At 39.3% G+C, this 11987-nt stretch overlaps 1 protein-coding gene across 2 annotated transcripts; it reads right to left on the bottom strand.

The window, feature by feature from the left end:
- Positions 1–3894: 3894 nt before the first annotated feature.
- On the bottom strand, positions 3895–11003 carry znf711 (zinc finger protein 711). Of its 2 annotated transcripts, none has more exons than XM_008420012.3 (8): positions 10800–11003; positions 9691–9768; positions 9421–9518; positions 7944–8807; positions 7705–7851; positions 7391–7612; positions 6817–6972; positions 3895–6679 (listed from the first exon to the last, which is right to left on the bottom strand). In XM_008420012.3, exons 3-8 carry the CDS (start codon positions 9497–9499, stop codon positions 5499–5501), a joined length of 2649 nt encoding a protein of 882 aa, XP_008418234.2. In that variant the 5' UTR covers positions 9500–9518; positions 9691–9768; positions 10800–11003; the 3' UTR covers positions 3895–5498. The 2 variants fall into 2 exon arrangements, with proteins under 2 accessions (XP_008418234.2, XP_008418235.2); XM_008420013.3 differs by having other exon boundaries at positions 6817–6951; positions 10800–10993.
- Positions 11004–11987: the final 984 nt, after the last annotated feature.

Raw genomic sequence — 11987 nt, forward strand, 5'->3', positions numbered from 1 at the left:
ATTCGTTTTTCTGATCTCCCGACCAAATATCTTTGAATATTTTTTACCATAATCTAAAATCTCATCTTTCTGCACCGCCTAATTGACATTCAGATTATCTCTCACATCCATTCACAAATTTTCGAAGCGCTTGAAATGTTAATGCATGGAATATATGTATACTATTTATATTTCGTAACTTTTGTTGACGGCGATTAACGGGAAGATGGAAGAACAGCGACATCTAGTGGGAACTCGAGAGGTACTTTATTTTTTAGGATCATTCCTGATCATTTTCACCTCGGCATTTATTGCCATTGAAGCTGTAAAATCGTAATATTCCGTTTTCACATCTTCAAACTGACGTAAAATTAAATATTGTTGCTGATCAAAAAAGCTCCAGTCAGTTTTTACTGTTACCCTGAACTTGAGGGGATCAGGTGCATCACAATACGATTAGAAAAGCAATGAGAGCGAATTTTATACATTTGCTCAAAAACACATATATCTTGTTTACTTTACCTGACCTTTTGGGTGCAGAATTATTTATGAGAGATTGATACTGCTGCAGAGCTCCACTTCAAATTCATATCCTGAAGTAGAGGTTGGTTTGCTTTGAGCTCCCCACCTGAAAGGCATCAGTGTTTGTATGGAATAAAGATGCAGCTTTAAAAAGTATGATGGGGAAACTTAAAATCCTTTAAAGAAATTATTATTTGGAACCATTTTGTTCATATTTATTTTAGGATTTTTGCTTTTTATGGCGCTCAGTTAATGCTTCCTCTTTCTGGTGGCGTTATTCAGCCTATTCTGGGTGAAGCCAAAGTGATACTAAGTCCAGCATATGTCTGTCTGCCATGATGTTTTCATCTAGTAAGATGTGCCTGGAAGGGTCTTTTAACATTTGAAAGCTAAATTATTATAACTAGAGCAAGCAGTCTTGAAAATAGCTTGGTATTAGTTGGATTTCAACCAAATGAAGAGACCCAGGTAAGTCATTACTGCAGCTAATAAACTCAAAGTTTCTGAACTATCCTTTTAAGCCAGCTGCCTCTTCTGTTTTTGTTTTTTTTTTCCCTGTCATGAATTTCTCCAACACACAGGCCCCTTCCTGACTCGTAATTGGACAAGTCCCCCCCCCTCCATCACCAGCCAATCTGGCACTGATTTCCCAGAAGACCTCACAGTCTCCAGCTGGCTTGCACCACTGCAGCCTCGTCATTAGCAACCTGCATTAAACGACGGTGGTTATGTGAGCCGTCATAAGAGACTGGATGTGATGTGGCAAAGCTTTCCATCAGTTTCCATCAATTGATGACACGCCCCCGTCTCCATTTGCATGTAGTCTTTACTGAAATAAGACTGGTCGACATCAAAATCTCAAGAAGAAAAAGCACATGTTCCACAGTCGAACAGTGTCACTCAGGAGCAACTAGTAAGTTATAGCAGATTAAAAAAAAGGTGTTTGGTAAAAAAAAGTAACTAATTCAATGGACAGCAAGGGACTGGATGTTTACTGGTGACTTCATCATTCTAATCACATCCACACCACTGGTACTCAGAAACATGGACAAAATGACTACATCAAATGAATTGGTTTGACCTTCTGAAGCATCTGGATTATCTAAGTACATCTGTCAATTTTCATCACATTGATGGCCTTCTGAAGCTGCTGGGCACATTGTGTGTTTGTGTGTGTGTGGGGGAGAGAACAGAGAGCAGGCTTGCAACATGTAGGAGATATAAATACTGGGGGGAAAAATGCTTAAAATTGCAGGAATTCAGAGAAAATAAAAGCAAATTCGTTCCTGCCCTCCTGTGGTTTACGCAGTGATGAGAGAACAGTTATTCTGAGAGGATTTTATGGATCTATGTATTGATTTGCATATTGCCACTAGTTTCTGCTGACAGCAGCACCAACAAGTGATTTATGTGGTGCTTTGTGGGAAAAATGAGGAGACTGTTGAATCTGTACTGTAAGATGTTGGCGGTGTCTATGCGGTCTGCAAAGCCTCATTGCCCTCGGTATGAGAAGTAATTTGTTTTTCACGCCAGGTGACATGGAATTGAAACAAGACACCCCCACATTAACAGTTTAGAGAGATTTGCAGCAGGAATTCAGCTGCAACACAACCGAGCCGCTCTGAGAAAGCGCAGGTTTAGGGTTTTTTAATAGTCCAAGGACAACTGCAAACATCATGGCTGGCCGGTTACTATCACGTACTGTGCTTTCCTTTCCTGTAGTGAATGCACCCACATCCTTTGATGTCTTTTTCCTTTTATAGTGTGACAAATAGGATCTTCTCCATAAACATGCAGTGATTTTTTTTTTTTTTTGTCGAGTAGTGATTTTCCTTATCTCCTACTGCCAGCTTTGAAGATTTTGCCATAAATTCGATATTAAAAAAAATAAATTAGATGAATTTTGGATCTGGAAACATTAGTAATTAAACCTTGACAACTAGAAATCACATTTTACTGTGCATGAAACATTCATATTACAGGTACTATGAGTGTCAGTTTGCTTCAAACTGTCAATATATGTATTGACTGTATGATGCTTTTATCACTTTTTGTTTTTATGATGTAAAGCACTTTGAACTTATTGTTGCTGAAATGTGCTATACAAATAAACTTGATTAATGTTTAAAATTAGCAATTAGCTTTAAAGTATTGGATTTTCATCCATCGTAAAAGAGATAAAGATTTATATATATTTTTATATATATATAGGCCAAACTTTTGCAAAGGAAGTTATACATAAAATCTGGCACTCATAGAAAACAATTAGTTGTTGTCTGTATGCAATTGTTGCCAATCATTGTGGATGATTTGTCCTTTTCATTATTGGTTGCATAACAGCCATATGAGGAAATTAATAGGCCTTAAAAAACAAAAACAAAAAACAATTACATTGACAGTAAGTAAAAACTGATGCCAATATTCCTATTAGCATTGATTTCAGAGTTGTGGTTTTGTAAATGCTGCTCATTTGAACACCTGTGCTTTTGTCTATTGTGTTCCATTATTTTGGCTGCTGTAAACCAAATAAAAAAAAAATAATAATTACTCTTCTTTTCTATTACTACACATTTAAAACGATATCAAATGAGTGCTGACATAATAAATTCCCTATCAATCTATTTGAATGTAGAATGTATTTGAATTTTGGAATGTAGACTAAACTGGGCTAAATATATTATTTTGATTGGTAAAATAATGTATTACTTTCATTCTATTTCACAATTACGCACTCCTTTGTGTTGCTGTATCACATAAAATCTCAATGCTACACTTCTCATTTGTGTAATTACATGGATATATGCACTGCTGACCAAGTCCAACTTTCTTTTCCTTCTTACTGACCAAACACAAAGTGCTACAATCCTACTTCATTCTTAATCAAGGAATGCCTCCACCTTTGCAGCACCCAAAGCTGAAACAAGATGCCAATTACTCGGACGGTTGATTTCTAATACTCACACATTGTTATTGAGGTCCTGAATAGGAATGACCAGCTATGTCAAACGGATGAATGACCATTCAGCTTTCTTGCACCTTGGAAACCACAACGAAAATTACAGGTGAAACCACTGTTAAGCAACAGCAAGACAACTGAGGCTGTTTACCAGTTTTTGCACTTACTGTTTTTGACCCTCCCAAAACTTATGCATGGTACCGTTTTGCATATGTAGTTAGAATAATTCTCCCAAGACCTTGTAGAAATTGCATCACATGGACTAAAATATGACACTTGCAAGTGAAAATTATGGATACATGACAGCCACAGGTTTTATTGAAAGTGCCAGCTAACGATACTAGGAAGTATGAATTCAGTTTGAAGTGTAGTTTTTAAATCCCAATCTATTAATACAATTTTTAGTTTTAATTTTTTTGAGAAACAACACAAATAAGTTAAAAAGATAGCCGTTTATTTAGTTTTTTGTCCCCACTAGTAGTTTATCCACAATCAGACTCAAAGAAAAAAAATGTATATAGACTAAGATCCACAAAATGTGGGGATTTTTTTAATGTATACCACAATTAATTTCATGAACAGCATATGTGCATACTTTAAAGACTAATGCCAATATAATGACCATTGACTTCAATGTAATAATCCTACACTTGAGTTTGGGTTGAGTTATTTAGGACTGTAGGACTAGTGTGTGGGAAAACTTGTTAGTGAGCACAAATAAAACACAAAACCCAATCACTTATCCATAGAACAGAACAAATGGGTTCACCCACATCTTTCAATGACAATTTTTTAAAGTAATGGATCGTGCCAAAGTGTTAAGAAATAACACTCCAAGTCTTCTCCTTCACCTCAAGAATGTTTTTTTCCCTACAGATATATCTTTATATGCACAGATATATCTTTTGATAATTAACTCCCATACATGTAATTAAAATACAAAAAATAAAAAATAAAAATATTAAAGTGCTTTCTACTGACTTGAACTCTGAGAATGGCATTGATACAGCATGTGTGAGAGTTAAGAATCGTTTGTTTTCTGATTAGCTGTGTTCATCAGTGCTTAAGGGATAAAAAACAGATGTAAGGCATGACTGCAATCAGACGGTTAGCAGAGAGCACATCTGTGTCACATGTGTGCAACTTACGACGGCAGTCGGATACAGTACAACCACTCCAGGAGTTACTAAATGTGAAGCCTGCCATCTGTTATGCTCATTTGAGATTAATAATGGCAATAAGAACAATAATAATAACAACAACACACTGGTAAATTATCAGGATTATCTTTGCAGACAGAATGTTGGATTTCTGTGTGGGAAATGTGCAGATTAGAAGAACAATTGAGAACACCAGCTTTTTTTTTTTTTTTCTTGCTAAACAAACTGGCCCAGAATATTTCTGATTAACATGTTTGACAAAACATAATTGATACTGTTGATACAAGATTATTTTAACGGAACATCAAGTGTTCAAGTTTGAGAGGAAACTCCAAGATGAGGAAAGTTGCGATATTAAATAATAAAAAAAAGCTTTATGCGTGCCACTGACATGGATGGCCCTGATTCTTTAAGATCACGTAACACCGAGCAGAAATGTCAGGGTCGAAGCTGCTATTAGGGAGACTAGCTTGTACTGTGGAGGCAAACTTTTTCTGCCTCATCTGGAACAACTAGCATGACGATCACAAAGCACTAACAGAGTCATCATCTTGCAGCATTTCAGCTGAGTGGGTATAAAAAATATAGACATTTGAAACCCTGAATATATGTTCATATGCGATTTTCTGCAACAAAAGACAATTTACAGCCATCCCACTTAGATTATACACTGTCCTTTTTCAGACTTCACTCAATATAAAATGTTTTTGTGTGTTCCCCCTGCAGAGGTTTAAATCCGACACAACACAAAACAGCAATTACTATATCAACTGCCTGTATCAGCCAGTTCTCTGTTAATACACTAAAATTACCTGTGGATGAGAGACACAGATTGACTTGAGAAAGGAGTGCGTGTGTGTGTGTGTGTCAATGTGACGACATTACATCAACATGTCTTTGTGATGCCTGGCTATGTGCTGGCTCTTTTCTGAAGGCCTCCTAAAGCCCTTGGTGCAGTAGTCGCAGCGATGGGGGTAGTCCTTGGTGTGAATTGAAATGACGTGGCGTTTGAAGCCAGAAGCGTCCGTACTGTTGTACTCACAATACTGGCACTGATAAACCTTCCTACCACTGTGTGTCTTCATGTGCTTCTTCAGCTCTGCTGGCTGACGAAAACCTCGCCGGCAGCGCTTGCACTTAAAGGGCAGATCCTTTGTGTGCAAAGACAAGATGTGGCGACTCAGGGTGAACGTGTCGGGAGCGTTAAAGTTGCAGTGCCGACACTGATGCACCTTGTTGCCTTTGTGTGTCTCGGCGTGCTTCTTCAGCTCCGATGGCCGGTGAAAGCCTTTCTCACACACGTCACACTGGTGAGGGAAGTCCTTGGTGTGAACAGAAATAATGTGTCGTTTAAGGTCACTGGAGTTGGTGCTCTTGTGCTCACAGTGTGGACATTGGTGGGTCTTGTGGCCTTGCACCATCTCTATGTGACGTTGGAGTTCCCGTGCATCAGCGTAGGCCTGGGGACAGTGGCTGCACTTAAAGGGCAGGTCTGCACCGTGCTTGCTCTTGATGTGAGTCTTAAGGTTGGACTGGTCTGCGCATCGAAACTCGCAATGCGGGCACTGGTAGGGTTTTTCCCCCGTATGGGTCCGCATGTGTTTCTTAAGCTCTGATGGGTGACGGAAGCCTTTGGCGCACTCGACACACACATGTGCAAAGTTCTTACTGTGGACCGCTAGCAGGTGGCGGTTCAGTAGCCCCTGCTCAGCCGTCTCGTAGTCGCAGTACTTGCAATGATGAAGTTTGGGCTCTCTGTCCTTTACTATGAGCTTGTCAGAGCCCAGGGGACTGGACTCGTGATAGCGTCTTGTGTACTCGGTATACTCTGGAGATCGCTCAGTGTTGTGGTTCAAAAGCTTGTGACTCTCCAAGTGATTGTGGAAACTGACCTTCTTGTTGGTGGTAAAGTCACAGTCAGTACACTGATACTTTTTCTTCAACAGATGGTCTGGGTGGTTTTTCATATGGCATTTGAGAAATCCCCGTGAGCGAAACTTCTTTCCGCAGATGTGGCAAGGGTAGACAGTCAGAGGCATCCCATCTGGTCCGATGATGACGGCTGAAAAAGAAGTTTGGGAAAACAGCAGGGAGTTATTGTGATGATTCTTCAGAGAAGAGGTTTTGAGAGGCAGGGAGAACAAACAAATTATTAACACTGAAATCCAAACAGTTTGGCCATCGTTATGTTTCTCGTACCAGTCTGACATTGACGTGTCTCTCCTTTTTTGTTCTTCTTAGGTTTGGGTTTGATTGCACGGTTTGTACCCAGTCCCTCTCTGATTTGTAAGAAAGGCGTAGCAACTCCATTCTTCACCTGATCAATGGTATTACCTGCACAGAGGTTGTAAACGGCTACAATAAATATTTGGGAAAGAAATGGGAAAAAAATTATTTTACATAGGAATGAACTGCTGAAGATAAAAATTGCAAGAATTCTTTCAGAAAGCATCAAAATGAAGGAGGTGTTTTGTTGATCAAAAAAAAAAAAAAAACTCGGCTGATGACAGGAATCACATGATTTTCAGGCGAAAGAATATGTCCCATGCTATTCCCATAGATTTTTATTTTTCTTAAGAAATCTTGAGTTGCCTCATATTATCGGCAGGTCAAAACCCAGAGCCTGGAAATCAGTGAACAAACTGCAATCAGTGCATCTCTAATAAGTTTTCTGTAAAAGGCACCTGGACAGCAGTTGTGTCACAGCTGCTGTGACTCCTCACAGATTTATAAACCACACGCTCTTAAATTAGGAAACAAAAAGAAAATGTACCAATTTCATCACTATCATCGTCATCATCATCACTCTCCTCATCGTCGTCATCATCATCATCGTCGTCATCATCCTCTGCCTCGTCCTCTTCTTCCTTTATGGTGTTCTTGACTGCCATGTATACCATCTTGTCACGACCAACACCCAACCTCCCAGATGATGCGGCCTCCAGATCTGGATGGCCGTTCTGATAGTCATCTTCTGTTATTACCTCTGTTCCACCTGGAAATTTAAAGATAATTGTTATAAATTCAGGAATTCATTTCTTTGCTTTATAACAAGCTGTGCTGCAAAGGGCTTTAATGGTGACTTGCCTAAATCATCATCTGCTTCTGCTTTAAAAATGTAGACTTTTATGACCTCGGAGTCTTCCTCTTCTTTGATGTCCTTGTCTTCCATGACTTCTGTGCTGATCTCCAGAGGCGTGTCTCCTATGTCTAACTTCTCTCCAACCTCATCAACTTCAATGACACAAAAATGAGCAGTTATGACAAAATAAATGCAAACGTGGGACTTGGTTTCAATTGCGAACGTTTATGACAAACGATCTTACGGGAGATCATGAGGTAATCTTCAGAGCTACTTCTTGCATCATCTTCCTCATCGGTCTGCAGAGGAACCTCCTCGGTCGGCAGCTGTTGATGGATTATGGTCTCTGTGTTGGCTTCTGCCACCATCAGCCCTTCTGACACCAGCTGGTGATCCAGTGTGTTTCCCTGGTGTTCAGACAGTAGCTCTGCCACAAATACCTGGTCTTGCATATCATCATGGTGGTGATGATTAGAGTCCTGGATGAGGTCTGCCGTAAGAACATGGTGGTGATGGGCGTCCAACGCCTCCTCTATAGCAACCTCTGTCCCCAGTATGTTTTCAGGCATGATCACACTGTGTCCTGGAGGGACCATGTCTTCACTCGTCAGTTCATGAGCCTCTACAGCCTGAGCCTGCAGACTTTCCACGTCTACTTCCAGTCCTTCAACACCCTCAGCTTCCAAACCGTGTACTTCCACTTCTTCTTCGAGGCCTTCAACAACATGAGCTTCCAGGGCCTCAACGTCCACCTCGGCCTCCAGGCCCTCAACCACTTGCGCCTCAAGTCCTTCCACTTCAACCTCGCCTTCCAGGCCCTCAACAACCTGAGCTTCCAACTCCACCACATGTGTCTGCAGGCCTTCAACAACTTCTGCTTCCAAGCCCTCCACATCTGCATGCAAGCCTTCCACCACTTCAGTCTCCAGTCCTTCAACCACTTCGGTTTCCAGGCCTTGCACAACTTGAGTTTCCAGACCTTCTACCTCCAATTCATGCTCGAGGAGGATGCCTTCATCCGTCATCACGTCTGACAGAAGCATGCCCTCGGGTACTGACACCACAATGTGCTCTCCATCGATGTGAGCTAACCCTCCCATGCCTGCAACTGCAAGAAACAGAAAAACTAGTTTAAAAATAGTAATAAAAACCAAAAACTTATTTCTGTTGTTTGCTTACAGAAAAAAAACTATAATTCTACAATGAGACTGAAAATAGCCAATACTCACTGCTCAGACCAAAGACTGTCTTAAGAGTTACTTCATAAAATTTAAAATAAAAAAAAAATAAAAAAATAAAAAAACTCAAATGAAAAACTTTCTGAGCAGTTTTAGGAAAAATGCTGTAATGGGTATTTTTAAACTGTCTCCTCAAGTTGAGATGGTAGTTTACTTCATTCCATGTACAGCTCATTCTGAAATGTAAAAATATGAATATAGACTACCCATTTTCTGTCTAGTTATGAATCTAGACAGAATTATCATCAGATTATTTGAGGTAATTGTAATATGCGGGGTGTAGGAAATCAACCTTCAAAGACTCATATGCTATTGAAATCAAATTTAAGTGTTCAAAATGCAACTCTAGTAAATAATGTGATACTAGATTGATTTCATTGTTTATTTTTTTTCACGTCTTATTAGACTTTCAACATTTATTTGCTACAAGTTGAAGTTACACATCATTAGGTTAAGCTCAACTTGACCTTCCTAACCACCCACCAAAATCTTGCATGATCATAGCATGGGGCATCTTCAGCTCCTGGGTGTGTAGCTCCAATACTCCTCCTCCTTGATCCATGTCTTCACTTCGTAAAAAACTGAAACATTTTATTGTACACATTGAAAATTATTTGCTTTGCTCCAATTGCTTTGCTTTGTTTACTTTTTTCAGAAATGTAAAAAGCTGAGATAATGTTTTAGGACATGTTCATTACTAAATCAAAAGCGGAAGGTAGGACAGTGCAACCACGCTCAGTCCTAAATACATACCTTCACATCTAGTAACAACACCTTTACATTAAAACCAACTGGACAGCTGCAGTTCCTTGTTCCATGAAGACAATCACACTGAGACAGAAGAAAAACAACACATCAACATTTCAAGGCATATTATTTCAGACTGCCATGTAATCATGTAAACATATCTTGAGTATGTTTGTGTTTATATTAAGTTTTTTGATGTTAACGTAATCAGCTTTAAACGAAAGAAACAAAGTACATATAATAAAAGACAGTCTTGTAAATTTTGGGGGAAGAGTTGTTTTTATTTAACAGTAGCTCCATCTATTGTTTATCAAGAATACTACATGCAGAAACAATCTGCACTCGTTTAGTTATACACCTGGACCTGGTTGGGCTTGATGGGCAGAGCCCTGCACAAAGGACAGTCCCTCTCAGTTTGCAAGGGTCAGGCTGATAGGCAGCTGCTCCGAAGGCTTTTGGAACATGTTGCGTTATTATTTTGCATGACATGCAATGTCTACGCTGATTTGAAATACGATTAATTTATACTGTCTGAGGTAATGGTTTGTGCATTTCAAGGATATACATATAAATACACCCTTCCGGGATAAAGACGATCATTGGGCTGTCACACTACTCCTTTTAGAAAATATCTTAGATCTCGAGTCAACACAAAAATACAAATGCTCAGACTTTATGGCCACCAAAGAAAGCACCGCAGTTATGCAATGCATAACAAGGGGGCTACCGCCCTCCACCCACTCAAGCTAGCTAGCTAGCAAGCTAAGGGAAAGTCTTCAAGCGCCATTTTGTTTTAGCACAAAGCTAATTTACTGGATTACTAAGCCCGAATAAAACATGCATTTGCACACCACTACGCTTTAATATAAAATAAGATAATAAAAGATTAGAAACGAGAGCAACAAATTCATATGTCATATGTTATTTATAAACAACATTTCGCTCGTATATTTGCGCAGACGGCCGTCCATTCGGCTACCTAGCTTGCTAAGCTAAGAGGAGCAGCTTGTGCCGCATTATCTTCCATGTTGTTTCTCGAAGGAGGCCCGCTACGTTTGACTGGGCCTTTGCGTCCTATTCCCCGTGCCTCTGCGGTCGATTTGAAATATTTTTACCTGATAGCTTCGTCTCCTGTCCCTATCGGTGTGTCTCCCCTTTGACGAATTTGTCTGTTATTGTTTTGGTTTATTTTTGACGGTAAGCTAAGTGCGGCCTGCAGTTTTTGGATTCCCGGCCACTCTTTGCTAGGCCTCGGCCAATCAGCTTGCTCCCTGACAAGCAGAGGGAGGGCGGGGGGCAGACAATGCGTGGCCTCGTTTACCGCTGATCCCTTACTATTTGCGTCATGCATAAGAGAGCAGTTGCTTTAAAACAATCCTTGGCGTAATCGAAATTTTTTAATTCAACTTGTATCGAGAATTGAATATATCAACAATAAATCTGACTTTTGTAAGAAAATAAAGTTCATGCTTCCACAATCTGCGCTCAGACTTTGTAAGCACAGACGAGGCCTGTAGGCCATTTTTGTCACAAGGGGTGGGTAGCGTAGCACTCTCGTTGGAGAGCTGATCATGCAGCCTCACTCCATGTCCTTAGCCTAGTGCGGCATTACTTTTAAGAACATTAATAAAATCACTTGTGAATCAAAAATTCACAAATTATTCTGAGACCAATGACGCCGGTCAGTTTTAAATTGACAACTTCCAGTTGATTAAAGGGAAACTTTGCACGTATTTCAACAAATGTGTGTCACCTTGCAATATCCAAATAAATTTTACCCATTCTACCCATTGTTAGATGACACACTGAATTTGACAACAAATTATTTCTGTAAGGTTGAAACAAAAGAACGTCATATATCGGTTTGGGCAGAGCCTGTCAAAGACTATATAGATCCCTGGGCAGAATTTGATTGGGGGGCTCTTCCTCCCACCACAAGGCACCACAACTCAAGTAATATTCCTTTCTTATTATTTTTTTATCAATATTTTTGCATAGAAGACTAGACTCTACATTACCTTAGTTGCCCTATTATAAATTATACTTTAGGATTCTTACAATTTTAAAATGCTTGGTAAAACAACGTTTTGTTTTAAAACAGAATTTGCCAAATAAAAAAAAACGTTAAATTTACGTGAATTACTGTTAATGCAATATTAAAAGCTCACTTTAGAAATAGTATTGTGATCATTGAGTCAATGATCACATTATATATATATATATATATATATATATATATATATATATATATATATATATATACACACACACACACACACATTAAATAACATTAGACTACACTT

Source organism: Poecilia reticulata, chromosome 10, assembly GCF_904066995.2.
Source record: "Poecilia reticulata chromosome 10, P_reticulata-male-v2, whole genome shotgun sequence".
NCBI lineage: Eukaryota > Metazoa > Chordata > Actinopteri > Cyprinodontiformes > Poeciliidae > Poecilia > Poecilia reticulata.